Source organism: Dermacentor andersoni, chromosome 3, assembly GCF_023375885.2.
Source record: "Dermacentor andersoni chromosome 3, qqDerAnde1_hic_scaffold, whole genome shotgun sequence".
NCBI lineage: Eukaryota > Metazoa > Arthropoda > Arachnida > Ixodida > Ixodidae > Dermacentor > Dermacentor andersoni.
Genome location: NC_092816.1, coordinates 15,555,070 through 15,571,849, shown reverse-complemented (window position 1 = coordinate 15,571,849; position 16,780 = coordinate 15,555,070). Strand labels below are relative to the sequence as shown.

Below are 16,780 nucleotides of genomic sequence, written 5' to 3'. Positions count from 1 at the left end.
GCAGGCTGCTGGAATGCACTGAGGTGTGCCGATCAGGAGCTCGATTGGATCACAAGCTCACTAAGGCGCATCTCGTAGCATGGGAGTCGCTCTGCGGCTGTCAGCAACATGAATGATTAAGAAGTGCCCTTATTATCCTTTTCTGCAGTACGGAACAACCCGACGACAAACTTGCATTGAGTGCAGCAATTTAGCAAAAAGCGAACCCGTCGCTGGCGATGTTGCAGCAGACAGGGTTTGTCTGGCGTTCTTGACACGGCTCCGTCGCACGCGGCAGTGTGCACGCGCAAAACGCCAGTCACCCGCGCCATGGCAGCTTCACCACGAAACACCTCGTGCGAGCTTTCGAGGGCAGGCACGAAGCGCCATACACTCAGAGGACCCAAGACCCGAGCGCGAATACTGAGTGCTTACGTGCACACCTGCCCAGTTTTCTCGTGGCTGACTCGCCGTTCCCGACATCCACAGCCATGCCAGCGCATGCTCGGCCGTATAAACTGCGCCGATCGGCTTTTGCGGGAAAGACCGCCTGCGGTGCCCTTCGCGTCGGCTCCTCGGGGCTCATCCGACGACGAGCGAACACGCCTCCGAGGCAAAATTATCGCGCTGACCCCGACATTACCACACGATTACGAGCTCATTTCGTGCTTGACGCTCCCGAGTCATCAGGCGCGAACGCTGAGGTCGCTCTCTCTCTCTCTCTCTCTTCTTTTTTTTTTTTGCCTTTGTGTCGATCTCTTCATCGACGTCTCCGCCACCGCGCACTTGCGCTTGCTGGCAACATCTTGCTTCAATCACGCCTTTTTCGAGCGGGGCGTACTCTTGGAATCGACTCTTTAACACTGCTGGTTTGGTGCAATCCTTCGGAATATGCGTTGTTGCTAAACGAACTGCTCGTACGAGCCTATCTCCTTTCGCACGTGCTATCGTTCCTTATACCCTCGTTTGTTGAAGGTCTTGGTATGCCGCCTGCTTGGATGCTCAAAATTTTCTTGAGAATGGTGGTGCGCCATTAGACGGACAGAGGGCCGTATAAATTTATCCGCTGTTGTAAGCGATGTGACCTTCAGTTTCATCCTAATTACACTTCAAAATTCCAATTAGCACAGCTCCAGTAGTAAGGAACTGAGAGCAATCCCTTAAGATTGCACGCAATTCCATTTGTGTCATTTGCTCTCTACATCGACAGAAGATTACTGCCAGCACAGCCTATTGAGTATCGTGCCCCCCTGATAAACATTCAGACATATAAAATTGATACGATAGAAAAATGAGAAATTTCGCACCCGCACTGGCGTTAAATTACGGCGAAGAAAACGTTTGTTTGAGACAGGCTCTCCGCCTAGAAAATGTCAAGCGGCCTTACGAGCCCACCGGCTAACTCATAATAGCCAGCATAAGCATCTGAACTTTCACTTAACTGCAGTACTTGTCAATACAAGCCAGATAATTCGGAGATATACAAGAGCACACCTGTTTAGCTTCGGGTTACACAAATTTAAGTTTAAAAGAGGCGGCATTAGAATTCCGTTCTGCTTGGAACAAGGCTGATCACTTCTAATGCAGTAGCTTAGCACGATGCGCTGTTTAAAGAAGTAGATCATTTCTTGATGCGGAATTTTTGCCTCTTACCTCCCTGTTACTAATTCTCTCTTTATCTACACATCTTACCTAGTTAAGGTCTCCATGTACGGATTTATTGGTTATTACACATTGTTTGTGATGAGGAAGACACCTCGGAGAAAACGCTGTCTTAGCAGTAATCCCGCAAGATTCTATCGTTTTTAGCAAGATCGCGTGATATACCGTCAATTATTTTATGTATTTATTTCAGGCAAAGAAAGAATAGAAATTTAATATATTTAAGAGCTCCTCTAATTAACTTGAACAAATCCTGCTGGAATTGACCTCCATGTAAAAAGTCGTGCAGTTAAGGACAATATATGCGAAAATTATGGAGATATTTGACGATGATGGTCCTAATTATATTTTCTAAACACTTAATGTCGACACTGCGCAGTAAGTGCTTCAACTAAACCGACAACGTTGCTTGCCTAATTTGTGCGCGAGTAAAACTTCAACCATCTCCCCCATATCCGGGCAAGGCCCAAGGGCAAATGCACGAAATGTGATAGTCATCGGCAGGAAAGGTCGTGTTTTTTTACAACTTTCGTACGAATAACATTGTCGTGACCAACCGCATTATTAGATACGCGATCCGAATTATTTCTGACATACTATCAGTTCTTGCAAGCATGTGAAAGGTGTTATTTCTGCCTATCTCGAGTTTTTACTTGATTTGACTGCTGAGTGTTTGTAAGCGATTCAGAATTGTTCGGGCTCAATTTCCAAGAGACGGCATCTAGATGTGGCGTCTTTGCCCGTAAGCGGAGTTTGTACGTGCGGTGTCGACGTTCCGTGAGCCGAAGAAAAGTGCCCTCCCCTCGCGTGCCCCCCGCGCGCGCGATCCACGCCGCGCCGGCCACGCGCCGACCTGTGGCGGGAGGCGCGGGAGGAGGATGCTCGCACGTCCTCCTCCGGAGCGCGGCCGCGCCGCGGCGTCTCCGGCGTCGCGGTCGGCGGCGCGCAGGCGCTGCGCCCTGCGCCAGTCGGGGCAGCGCGCATGGCGCGGGTCGTGCTGCCGGTGCTGCTGCTGCTGCTGCTGCTGGTGCGGCCGCCGCCTCCCGCAGGCTGCGCGGTGGCGGCGGCTGCTTCGGCGGCTTCGGCGGCGGGCGTACCCGTGTGGCCCGTGAAGCGCGCCGTGGTCATCGAGGGCGACGTGATGCTCGGCGGCCTCATGATGGTGCACGAGCGCGAGGACCGGCTCACGTGCGGACCCATCATGCCGCAGGGCGGCATTCAGGCGCTCGAGTGCATGCTCTTCACCCTGGACTGGGTGAACCGGCAAGGGTACCCGTTCTCGCTGGGCGCCTACGTGCTCGACGACTGCGACAAGGACACCTACGGGCTCGAGCAGGCCGTCGACTTCATCAAGGGTGAGCCGCCGACGTCGGGGGAGTGGGCTTCGCCGGCCACCGCCTCCTCCTCTTCCTCGAGTGCTCAGCGGGCCGCGCTCTCGCTTGGGCTAGGTTTGCCTTCGTGGCATCTGCGCCGTGGCCGCACGAAGGCGCACCTCGTCCGGGCGAGCGCCGGCCGCCGCCATCGATCGATACGACGCGGGCTGCCCGCCTCCTCGCTTCCCGCGTGCACGCCGGACAAGCGCGCGTGCGAGCGACCGGCTGGCGGATCACGGCTCGGGCCCGCCTCTGCGCAAAGCCCGCATTGCTGCCTTTCCCGCCGCCGCACCGCTCATCACGGCGATGGCGCTATCACGGCAATTAAATGTGCCCGGCAAAAGAGACAAAAGACGGCTTGCCTCCACCCACACTCCTCCTCCTCGCCCCGCGAATGGCGCGCGAATCAGCGAATGTAGTACAGCAGCCTGTACCATGTCATGAACGCTGTGCTTTCAGAGCGGACGCGCAGACCTACAGTCGAAACCATCGACTCAGCGAGACCCATACGCCGGCTCAGCAGAGCGCGTATGGGCGCGATTAAGTTGGCTGCCTCGCAACAGGTGTGCGTTCCGTGCGCTACGAGTCTGCGCGCACGTTAAATGGATACTCCGTATGTCAACAAGGCGTACCAAACGATAAAACAGAAATGAAAAAAAAAAAGGCGAGTGAGGAAAGGGATGAACTGAAGATTGTGTGAGCTTCGCATGGCCAAAATAACGCGGTTCGGAATGGCTAATAATGGCAAATATCGATGCACCAATCCCTTTGAAACATCGTCTTTCAAGGTATTGCTAACTGCGCAGAGAGGCATCGTGATAAATTTCGTGCACAATTACGTCCCTGTTACCCGGTGAAAGGGAGCGCGGACAGGTTCTGTAGTAAAGAAGAACGGCAGATTGGGCGCTTTGGTGGTTTTACATAATGTTTAAAAACTGCGCTAAAAACGGTACACCGGACAACAGAAAAGAGGATTGGACACACACACAGCTGTAAGTCAACGTCGTGTGTGTCCTATCCTCTTTCCTGTTGCCCGGTGTACGTTTCTAGCGCTGTTTTTAAACATTAAGGTACTGGAGACCCAGGAAAGAGATGCAGCATACAGGTACCCAATATCGTGGTTCATTTTCTCTTCTCTTTCCTGCGCCAAAACTAAAGAGCGGATCACAGTCAAATTGATAATAATGAGGCGGGAAAAAGCCCTGAGAACTGCTATATGGCAAAACTTCAGGCGCTGCAGCAGTATAGAGACAAGACACCAGTCCCTGCTGAAGTACACATAGGCTGGCTCACAGCGATTATGAGATGACTGTGAGCACGATAAGTTATACCGAGCGTGCTATGTTTATAATTGTATGGCACCGTGAAACCTATGCAATTCAAAACTCTGACCGCAGCTCTCTTTGTGTATGAGGTCATAACTGATAATTAGAGTACGCCTAGCTTACAAACGCGTGTGCTAGAATCAATTCAGCGTGCTCCAGTGCGCTATTTCTTCTTTATTTTTCATTCGAGCCTTGCAATGAAATAAAGTCACTTCGTTCAGCGCGCAATCAAGTGGCATGGTCCCCCTGATGCTGGCGTAGCTGGAGTGCACGGACTGCGCGGCGCGAATTGCGTCACTGTGTCAGAGAGTGTTTGGGGCGAGCGTGTGCTGGTGTGCGGTGCAGGCTCGATAAGCAACATCGATGACGGCACCTACCGCTGCCCGGATGGCTCGAGCCCCGATCGCATCAAACAGACCGTCATCTCCGGCGTGCTCGGCGCCGCCTCCTCGGTCACGTCCATACAGGTGGCCAACCTGCTGCGCCTTTTCAAGATACCACAGGTGCGTGCATCGGACGCCGCTGCGGCGTTGCCGCGAATCTCGGGGAAACGCACAATAAGACACCGTCGCCTTTTTGAAACAAGTCCGAGCAACTCGAATCGATGCATCCCTTTTTTATTACACATCGCGCTTTGCCGCATTTACTGGAGAAAACGGGCACATCAGCCTCTGCCGTCGTTGACAAGTGCCGTGGTTTTCAGTCGCGTAAACACGGACAGAGTGGGTACTCCACAATGCATACTGCTGCATATTGCATCAAACGCGTACGAATTCTCTCAAGGCGAGGCGACAGATCGACGATCGCCTTTTACCCGAAGATTGAGACTAGAGGCACGCGTTCTGCTGCTGAGGTTTTGTGTTCGACACTTTGACGTTTACTTCACGAACCACACAGCAAAAAGAATTATATAAACACTCGAAAGCTTATGCGCAGTTTGTAATTATGAAATATTTAGCACTGTTTAGCACTATAACACTGTTTCTCTGTAGGCAGGGAAGAGGCACAGCGAGAACGACAATAAGGGCCGGTTTTGGTGGAGGACTGCGCTCAAATCACAAGAAGACGTACCACCAGTGATATTTGCCTCATGGCTTGATGAATACATGTCAAGTGTCGCTTTACACTCAAATAATTGCTCCAGTAAGGTTTCCTAGAGAAAATTCTTGCTCCGAGGACAGTATGGCGAATAACTGCTACAACAGTATGGCCATGTTAAGGACGAAAGGGCCTAAATAAACTCGTGCCCATCTGACGTCGAACCTCGGCCTTCGAAGATGGCCTTGGTTCTCTGCGACATTTTTCAATCTGTTTTTGTCATAAAGGATTTTGCGGATTTCGATTATGGGTTCCAGGTAAAATATCTTCGAGACACCGAAATACTGTTCCTCCCTGTTGAGAGTGACCCTATAGCGTAGCGGATGCATTCAATAGCGGGGCGGAGTCACTCACATAGCGTTGCGTCTTTGTGAATTCCCGAACAGAAATGGTCAGCAGCGTTTTCGTGGCGCGTGACGCACAGCTGGCGCTTCGCCGTGGGCCGAGAATGTGCCGCAGTTCCAAGCTCGAGTCCTCTTGCAGCTGCAATGCCGCCTTCAAAGACTGGCCCTCTGATGCGTAGCGGTAGCAGTCGTACAAAGCACGTTGCAGGTCCTCAGGTTCATTACATTCAGCGTACATTGGCGAGCCCGCCAGTTGAATCTTGCACTCGAAGCAGTTCGTGTAGGTCACGCTGAGTCTGATGCGGTGTGCGCATGTTTGGTGTCGTCTAACGAGGCTCGCAAGCAACTAAACCAGCACGCTGACGGGGGATCACTTGCCAAGGAGCGTAATATGTAGGGGAGGAAATGTGTAGACGTATTCAACACTCTTTCAGCAGTTAAGCTTAAAGGTGAGTTTGGCTATTCCGGAGATGTGAGCCGCCTTCCTGACAGGCCCTCGGAGTGACCGATTAGTTGGTTTTAAACGGACTCACTCGAACAGCTGCTGCTGCGGTCACTTTGGGATGGTAGCCTCGCCAGCACCCACATGACTCTGCGTGTGGACAAACTTCACATCCTTAGCAAGCCTATAAGTACGGTCAGTTTGCTGCGTGGTATGTAGCACGTATGTCGTCCGCTGGACGCTCGCTTATGCCTCTTTCTACACTTGTTGAATGCAGACAGGAAGCCCTGGAGTGACGCTCGTTGCCACACTAATCGTGTAGAGGAACTTGTTTTACAGCGAAGCTTCGCAGGCCTTGTGCTCGGTATGAAATAACGAAGAACAGGCAGTAATGCAACCTGCGTCAGACTCCCCATTCTAGAGCGAGGCTTTATTTTACCTTCCTGGGTTTCGCGTAGCTGCTGTGTGCTGCTGGGTCCGTCGTTACCTTGGTGTGTACGCGTATATATATATAGCACCGATGTGCTAATAGAATGGGGAATTATATTCAACAGATTCGTTGAGTTATTTTATTTTCTTTTATTTACCCACTCAGCGTGTGTCACTATGTGGTTGCCCCATCCTCCAGAATACGCGTGTCCCACAATGATACAAGAGATACAGAACCATTAAATGTTGCTCGATACGTGTGGTACTTTTCCGTGCACACTCCGGTCATCACCACTGCTCCCTCGACAAGCATCATCACGCATCGCCTTAGTCCTCGTCACATCGCAGCGTATACGCGTCTCACACTGTGCATCCGCGTAAATTGGAGTTTACGTTTCGGCAGAGCTCGTGAACGATACAGTGCTTGAAGATAAAATTGGATGACGATAAGTTCCTGACCTTTATGGTGGATAAATGAAAACATTCCATGAGATTACTCATAGCATAACATTAAAGTAAACTGAAGTGTGCACATCGCCGTTAGTTTTCAAACTCGAGATTGCAAAGCACGCGTGGTCGGCCTCTCGTCTCCAACCGGAGCTCTTCCTGCCGCTACGTCTATGAGTGTGAACTCAGAACTTCGTTGATTGGTGAGCGACGACGCCTGCTGGTTTCCGAGGCCAACGGCAAGCCTGTCGCGCGGATTATATCGCCGCGATTTACCGTTTGTCAGGGAGCGCGTGCAGGCCGAGTGGTGGTGGTAAAAATGTTGACAGGTCCCGTCCGGATCCTCGTGTCAGATTTCGGCTTCTCGCAGTTTACGCTGCGCCGCAGAATGAAACACTCCTCACAACTCTATCTCAGTAATCTGTCTCGTCCACACCGCGATAGTACAACTTACGGTAGGGACACAGCATGTTTGCTATGTTCTACGCTCGCCCCTCTTGTAAGTGGTGCTCTCGCAGTGTGGATCGTTACCAGCTTTCCAATTTTGATGTCTTGATAACATATTTCTCGTCGTCATCTTGATTGAAAGCGCTGGAAACATATTCTGCCTGCTCGTGAATCGGAGATTCCCGTACGCCTGCAGGAGCACCAGGTCAGTCATTAGGCAGGCGTAAGTGTGAGTTTCAAACATCACTTACAGCGCATACAAGGGCAAGGGACCAAAAGAACGACGAAGGCAAGCGCTGACTTCCAACTGATTTTTATTCTGAGTGACACGCATATATACTGAGACGCCAAGACAAAAGCGCCCCCACTCCCCCCCCCCCACAAAGCAACATGTCTTCGTCGTTCTTTTGGTCCCTTGTCCCTGCATGCGCTGTAAGTGATGTATGAAACTATGGAATACCAACTAGCCCGTAACCAAAACCTTGCTTCAGTATAAGAGTGAGTGATCGATTAGAGCGAAATTAGAAATCTTTGCAACCACTGCATCACTGGTTTCTTCACAAACAATACATTGTTTAACGGTGAAATGATAACATCAAGTGATATTAAAAACGTTCTGGAAATAAATCACATTTTGGAAGCGTGCTCAAGCAGCCGATTATTTCTTTTTTTGGGAGGGGGGGGGGAGGTATGCAACCAAACGGCACATTCTGCAGTTTTTGCTCCGCCTCCCCCAATATAATAACTGAATAAATAAATACACACAAGAACAAACTTAGAGCAGCCTATGATAACGTGTTCTACGTTCTCCACTGAATGGCCGCAAGCACAAGACATAGCTAAACGATGTATACTGTAAAAAGCCAGCTGTATACGCCACTTTGAGCCTGCAGGTAGCGCTCTAAGCTTCTAAACTTCGCTAAGCGCAAGAAGACGCCCAGTACCAACATTATGCACTTTATACGGTACACACTGCTAGAATACTAAAAAAGAATCACAAAACACTAGTTCACAAATTTAACTTAGATAAATATAGCTTAATGAAGAGAAGTGATGAATAAAATACACAAATAATGAACCACAATGCTGGGCACATGTACAGTGTATGAGTGCCCAACCAATGGTACAAGTCACATGGGTGCCCTCTATGGTCTGTTCTCAATGGCGCGAACGAAGCTGATACCCAGTTTCGCCGACGCCACCGGAAAGATTGTCACTGTGACGAAACGGTGACAATCTTGTCGCATCTCTTTCTACTCACGTGCAAAGCCTTTTAGAAAAATTGTTTAGATAAATTGTATATATATATTCCTATTTAAACCAACGTTGAATACGAAGTTTGCGCGGAGTCCGTATGAAAAAGAAAAACCACGCTTATTACATTGACGCCAATGTATGTAACCACTCCGAATTATATGTATCGACAACTCAGGAGCTTGTAAACGCTAAACTGCTTCCATTATCTGGGACATCATGGTAATGACCGCAGTGAAACAAGCGTGTGTTACCAAGCGAACGTACAGTGTTGCGTTCACTATCCTACATCGTTTTAAAGAGATGCAAACATGGTGAGAATGGTCAAATAATTAATCAGCACAGATTCGTGTATACGCTAGCTAAAAGCGAGCCATTTTTATTGAATGATTGGAAATTATTAAGAAAGAATGATCTGTCCCATGCGTAAGCTCCGAAACTGCTGCACCTTCACAAAGATCGCAGCTATCCTGCTGGAGAACGATGCGGAACACTCCTCACGTCCACTCTTTTTCTTTATTGGGACTCCATTAAGTGTTTTTATTCATTGTATATTCGAAAGGAACGAATATTTCATAACTTCTTATAGTGACTTGTCGAAACGAAAACGGATTGAATAGCAAGGACTATTCGCTTTGCATTAGAAATTTCAAATATTCGCACACCCATACTATTGCGCTATATCCAGGGCCGGTCAACCTTTCTGGACAAGTGTCGACCGGGCAGACGCGCCATTCCCTAGGAAAGGAGGCATAGAACGATTCGAAATAATAAGAAATAGACGTGTGCGTTTTAATGCGTATATATGTCGCACTGAGGATATTTAAGTACTGTTTGTCGTTGGTACGTAGTACAGACAGGGCTACAAATGAGCCGATTCGTGATATGAGTGCTGTCCTGTGTGCGAGCTATTCAGCCAGACAGCAGAAGCAGCAGCCACGGTCAGGAACGTCCGCGAAAGCTGGCCTAAAGAGCTTCGCTGAAAAGAGAAAAAGAAAACGGCGACGCTGCGTTTCCAGCCCCGCTTACTGTTCGCGTCCGCAGTGAGAACCCACACTGGGCGACAAAGCGGCACGTCTGAACGCGGCTCTGCGCAGGTGAGCTTCTTCTCGACGAGCCCCGAGCTGAGCAACAAGAAACGGTTCGAGTACTTTCTGCGCACGGTGCCTTCGGACGAGAGCCAGGTGAAAGCCATCGTCGGCATCGTCACGCTGCTCAAGTGGACGTACGTGTCCATCCTCTACGAGGAATCCACCTACGGAAATTCGGTGCGTGTTTCCGTCAAGCACGCCGGCGAGCCGCATTTTCAGCAGCGTCTACGCTACGCAGGCCTTCGACGTGCTGGAGAAGGAGCTGACCGATCATAACGTCTGCATCGCCACCAAGGAGAAATTGACCAAGGACTCTGGCGTGGCTTCCGAACGCACGTACGATGGCATCATCGGGAGACTGCTCAGCAAACCTCGGGCCCGAGGTACGACGCCAGCCACTGCAGCGCGAGGGCGGTGCTGATAAGTATTGAGCCTTACACAGAACAAAAGGCTGTTTCTCGACAAAGCATTTTTGCATATTCACCAAGCAAGTCATTTGTGACATTTGCCCTATAGCTTCTTAAGACCCTGCAAGTACATTTCTGCCGGCTGCTGGTCTAACCACTCATTTGCAGCATTATTTGCCTCCAGATTACTCCAGATTGAGATTGTGGAAAGGTGATTGTCTGAAGGAGCCATAAGGGCATCCCTTCGAAGCCTGAGGGAGTTAAGTGTTGCCTTGTTTCACCTGCAGTGTGTGATGAGGCATTGTCATGCAGCAGGATGAGAACTTCGGAGAGCTTTTATCGACTGCTGCCATTTGCTTCTGCAGTGACTTTTGCACGCGGTGCTTTCTTGGTCTGGAGCAATCACTGTGTTTCCGTCCCTTAGACTGTTACTTTGTTTCGCGATTAAAACATTAGATACACGTCTCATAACCAGTTACCGGTTTCATTAGGAAATCTAACTCATTCTTTATTTTATTTTATTTTTATTTATTTTTTATTTTTGCAGACAGTTCCAAAACAGCCGCCAATGTCTCCGCAGGTTTCTTCTTTTGTTCAGTTGTCAAATGTTTTGGAATCAACTTTGCTTTAAGATTGTTCATATCGAAGTCGTTTGGTACGACGCCATTAACTTTATGGAGTGATATTTCCGGATATGCAGCGATAGTTTTGGCTTATATTCAGCGGTCCTCCTTTATCATGTTGTGAAATAAATTTACGCGCCAAAACTACAGTATGATTACGATGGAGAACTCCAGATTATTTAGACCACCTGGGGTTCCTTAACGTGCATCCAATGCACGGTACACGAGCGTTTCGGAATTTCCATTGAAAGGAAGCCACCGGGGCCGGCAATTGAACCCGCAACCTCGTGCTTAGCAGCGCAACACCATAGCCACCAAGCCACCACCGCGGGTTATCATGCCATAGATCACTTTGATATTTTCAGCCATAGACAGAAACATGCCTTCCACTGGGTTCCTCACTTTCAACACCGAAGTTGCCAGTTTTAAGATTGACAGCTTAACAGTATCTGAAGTGTCACTATCGCGCAAAGTTTGTGACATTTCATAGTGGATATAGTTCGCACGTTTCCCTTACAGACACAGGAATGTGTGGTCATACGCTCTTCCACACTGAATTTTTCTGGAGGTACTGCCACGTTCTCTATGAACCTGAAAAACATAGTCAGCTTAAACCATAGGTAGCTGATTCTGACCCAATTGAACGCAGACTAACACGTCCTGTAATTTACAGCTACCTAGCAGCTCAATTTTCTTCTGGGTAGTGCTCAATACTCATAAGCATATCTTCGTATATTTAACTGCACGAGTTGGATATTACATCTTCGAAAAGCCAGCTTTCGTAGGGCGCTAATAATAAATGCGTGAAACTCTGTAAGGCGTGCTTACCTGCTCGTCTAGTCTTGGCATACACAAGATGGCGAACGTCGCCCTAAATGTGAAAATAAACCACGAGCTGGTTCCGCCATACTAGCCACCATCTCTTCCTTACTTCCTGTTAGCAAGCTTACGCTCTGCTCAATGGTGCCGTTAGCGATCGGTAGGCCATATTATGTAGGGCGAAGAAAAGTATTTGGCCAATCCACTATTTTACTGTTTAGCGGAGTTTGTATTGCTCATGAAGCCCCCCCCCCCTTTATACTTTACATAATAACAACATCACTCAGGAAAGCCAATGATGTCGTTCACCGCACTTAACTTTCTTTAGACCTACGTTATCACGAACGCTCAAAGCTTGGAAAGCCGGTTGGAGGACGAAGGACCGGAACTTTTATTCCTCCAAGAGAAGCCCGGAATACCGAAAAATCAAATGTGGAACTTTGCAGTGTGGCAAAGCTTTGTGCATCTACGCGAGATATGTGGAACATACTTACACCGGACAGCACCCACTGTGTCCAGGAAGGACGTTGTTCGGCACACTTAGCAACGAGTCCAGTCGTTGGCGCTGTACTTCTGACAGCTTGCCATGATGAGCCTGCAGTAGTGTCTGAGGGGCCATGAGATTGTATAGTTGAACTGGAGGTTGCAGGTTCAATTGCCAGCTACGATGGGTACGTAACACAAAAAGCCACGATTCCACTGTGTGAAGGTGGGTGACCAGCGAAGCTGTTTAGAACACGACACAGAGGTGACACAGAATTTTGAACAAAGATATGAACACATTTATTGTCCCGATCGGTGGTCATCGTGACGATAGGTACGCACACAAATTCTCGTATCATATGTTAGTAAATGCGTAAGCATTTCTTTGCCTAGACAACGAGAAATTTGTCCGTCACTTAAGACAACAAATGGCTCCTACTCCCTTAAGCAATGACTCATACCCCCGTAAGCAAGCAAGCAAAAAAAAATATTATCTACCTGAGAGTCTACTGATTTGAAAATGGCGCCTATTGATAACTCATATACTGAAACTGCATATCCAATTGATAATACGTATAAGTTCTTGCATAGAATGAAGCGATTTTGCATCGAATTTGGGAGCTGAGCTTTTGCACATACAGATATGTTGACGGACACGAAAAATCCACTGACCCCTATAGCCATAAACAGCTTCGCTGTAAAACGCCCGTGTATTTAGCCTCGTGAGGAATCCTACAGGGCAAGAATCTGGAGTCTCCTTCTCGCAAATCAGGTGTAACCTTGGGGAGCAGAGCAACCTTTCTTTAGAGCAACAAGGTACGCTTAGAGTCGACTGGTGTCCCAGCGCAAACCACAGATATTAACGGCCGTAACAGCAGCGGAAATGTGAAATGAACGACCTCGGTGGCCACGAGCAGCGGCGTTTCCGGAAGGGCGGTCGCGTCCCTCAAAGTTGAACGACGCGTGCTGTCGCTGCAGGCGTCATCATCTTCGGCTCGGACCAGGAGGTGGCGGGCGTGATGCGCGCCGTGCGGAGGAACAACGCCACGTCCCACTTCGCCTGGATCGGCAGCGACGGCTGGAGCGCCAGGGAGCTCGTTTCCCACGGCAACGAGCTGCAGGTCGAAGGCACGCTATCCGTGCAGCCCACGAGCAATGCGGTCAGGGGCTTCGACGAGTACTTCCGCGCGCTCACGCCGTACGCCAACTACCGGAACCCGTGGTTCATCGAGTTCTGGGAGCACTTCTTCCAGTACGTAAGGCCTGCAACCCTTGAATGCTCGCTTTGTTCTTTTTCTTTTTTGTTTTCCCTCAATGCGCGCTGGGGTGGGAGTCCCGCAGCGGAGGCGCGTTCGGAGAACCTGTTTTTGATGGTGGCGTTGAGAATGCGGCACCATTTTAGCGTTTCTCGATGCTTCCTTCCGGCTTTGTTTTTCTCTGCGTTATTTTATTCTATCATAAGACTCTCATTCCCATAAATTCACCAACATCGCGCTTTGTTTATTCTTTACCGGAGTTTTAAAAGAAATCTAATCATTTAGTTATTGCCTAGTCAAAAATTCTTGGCATAAAATAGTGCTAATCTGTGTATGTTTTTTCCCCTACTGGAGAGGAAAGAGCTAGGCAAGATACCTCAGGGTTTTTTTTCTCTCTCCCCATCACTGCGTGGATGGAAATAAAGGCTTCTTCTTCTTTTATATTATTATTATTATTATTATTATTATTATTATTATTATTATTATTATTATTATTATTATTATTATTATTATTATTATTCGTATAGTTTAGTTTGATGTATAAATTCGAGCATAAGACGTACGTCATATAGGGCTAAATCAAGTGCACTGCCAAGCGCACCATTTACAATTGCAATATAAGTACGTTTCTCTTACGGAATTACGGAACTCTAGATATGCTGTTCTAAGATAATTTATTTGTTACTACGGGCATATAATTCATATCAAATTAACGTGCGCCTGAATAAAATTTCTGCAACCATAAATAACAAGAACATGACACCTTTAAACACAGCCAACATTTTAATTTATTCACGCTAAGAACGCTGTCCGCGGTACGTGTAAAGAAGTGCGCGGGTTATGTCTCATTCTGCTTTATCTCAAAGCCTGTACTCGTTGGGAAAACTGCTTGGGCCACGGATAGACATTGCGAACAACGTGTATAATGCGGATGTAATCAAGGGTTCTACGGAATACCGTCAGGTCAGGTAAAATCACTATTAGTAGACCAGGCGAGTGGCCAGCGTCAATGTCGATGACCAACATCACTGACATTGAGCAATGACCTGTTCTACCAATGAAACGTGTACTCTGGAGACCACAAATCCATACCGAATAGAGGTGAAAAAATATTGCCTGCTTGTAAGCAATTGTAGCTAAAGTGCATAAGGCAGCGCATGCTTGAAGTATAGACCACATGCAAGCGATCTTGCACGCGACAGCGACAAGCGACGCGATGGAGATGGCTGTCGCATTCGCTCGTCGCCTACAAGTCGTACCCCATGCGAGCGATGACTTCGAGCGACGTCTCCCCAGTGTTGCCGGTATGAGGGCAGCAATATAGGCGCCGAAACTAGCGTGACGCGTGCTTTATTAACTTAAGTTGATGTGTTTTACTGTAAAAAGCAGCATAAGATATTTCTGAAAGTCTTGCAGTAGGTTCTTATCGTTGCACGTATAAAAATTCAATCGTTTGCTCGTTCCGTGCGACAATTGGAAGTACTTTAGTTATGTACATCCAGTTCCAGCTTCGCGCTATTGGCTAGTCGCTCATAGCACTTCCGGGCGACGAGTGACGAATTCTAGATTTGCAGAACCGAGCGATCGCGCGACAAGACCGAGCGATCTGTTCACGCGACGGATCGATCCGTCGCTCGAAGCCGTCGCTCGTCGCTGTCGCGCACAAAATCGCGCTCATGGGGTTTAGCCTTAAGGCTATATGCCGTCCTTGCCTTACGAGGATACGTGTGAGCACTTGTGCACAAACCGTAGCCTGCCTGTGTTGTAGGCTGCATGCGCATCTTCGCGTGATTTTGGCTTGTCTTAACGCATCGCATCTATTCTTTTTAGCTTCCCTGCTTCATTAAAAGAAAGAACGAAAGTATTAGACAAAAGCACTTATACACGGGTTATTTGCCGTGAAAGTTTCGAAATGTTTGCCGATGCAAAATGCACCAAAAGTTGCAAAATGTATTCGCACGTTGCGCGAATGTGGTAGGGTAGCTAATCGAATAAATCGGCGCTTTGCGTATAGAGTGTCGGCGTTATCCGGACGTTTTCCCGAGTCCCTCAGGTGGCACTGGACTTTTCTAAAAATTATTCGAGTGAACGAGAGCTGGGGTGCCTAAAACGTAAACCTATTCCAAACTTTTCTATTCCAGTTCTGCAATTCCAATTCTATTCCAATTCTGCAATAAGCCCTCCACGATTGGTCAAAACATTTTGTAGCCACTAACCATGTGCCTGTCCGTCACGCGATGTCACGAAAACTGTGAAAAACACCCCATCTAATATTATATGCGCACGCTGATTAAGCATGATTAGACCGAACGAAAGAAAAAGAGTAATTTCTGGTTCGATGCCTTTCTCGTCATTAGCGAAATTGACAGTTTTTCTGAATAGTGGGCCACTGCCCTGTTCCGAAAGGCATAGAAGATGGCTGCCCGCTGATCGCTGTGGCACTGGCTAATCGGAGCTGCCGGGGAGTATGTATGTATTTGCGTATAATAAAAGATTTTGCGTGGCCGTATAACGTCATTGAGACCTTTCAGCACGTATACGACATTGCTCTGTCAACTCTACCTTGCTGAGTATCCGTTTCAGCGGCATTTTTAACCTTCCGTTGCCCACCGCCGCGATTTTCGACCAGCCACAGCAAGCTAAGTAAGGGGAAGCAGACCAATCGCAGACGCCGGTACCATCCTCCTCATCCGGTTATCTATTTTCACTGTGCTGGTTCAGCCCCGTCGAACTCTCCATTTGAGCGGGCTCCTCGCCTCTTCTCAACCCATTAGATAAGAAAAGCTGCTCAATGTAGGCAATGCTATTCGCTTTGAAAGCAAAAGAAAGTGGCACTCTATAAACGAGGAGGGCATTTGATTAAGCGTTTGAAACAACGCTGCTGGTTACCGCTCGATGCTTGCATCAGTGGTTACGTAAATTTGACGTCAGGAGATTGGAATAGTTTTACTTCATAGGGCCCCTGTTCGCAATTTAATGTCGGAGTTTCTAAACGTTATCTAGAACTCGCAGGAGCTCATAAGGGCCGTTCTCAGAAATTAATTTAGTTAAGGTAATCAGAGAGTCACTGATGTCCGGGGATATTTTGCCTCCTTTTAGTGCGTAAAACGTCAACGTCCTTAGAACTGTTCTTGAGCAAAACTTTGTAGCGCGCATTCCGAAGAGCACGATTTAAATCGTTCTCCGAAGCAGAATAAAAGAAATTCGGAGATAAGATTTGATATAGCGCAAGTCGAAAAACTGAAGAAAAAATATGTGAAATAACAAGCTGACCAGGTAACTTCCTAAAGAAAGAAACAGC

The 16,780-nt window shown here is 48.2% G+C and overlaps 1 protein-coding gene across 1 annotated transcript in view; it reads left to right on the top strand.

Annotated features, from left to right (window-relative positions):
- The first annotated feature begins 2,607 nt into the window (after positions 1–2,607).
- LOC126520885 (metabotropic glutamate receptor 2-like) overlaps positions 2,608–16,780 on the top strand; it is a 53,969-nt gene continuing 39,796 nt past the window's right edge. The window contains exons 1-5 of the mRNA XM_050169687.2: positions 2,608–2,996; positions 4,685–4,842; positions 9,898–10,068; positions 10,130–10,274; positions 13,202–13,475. Of these exons, the coding sequence (XP_050025644.1) occupies positions 2,624–2,996; positions 4,685–4,842; positions 9,898–10,068; positions 10,130–10,274; positions 13,202–13,475 (1,121 nt within the window). The 5' untranslated portion in view covers positions 2,608–2,623. The remainder of the gene's footprint in view (positions 2,997–4,684; positions 4,843–9,897; positions 10,069–10,129; positions 10,275–13,201; positions 13,476–16,780) is intronic.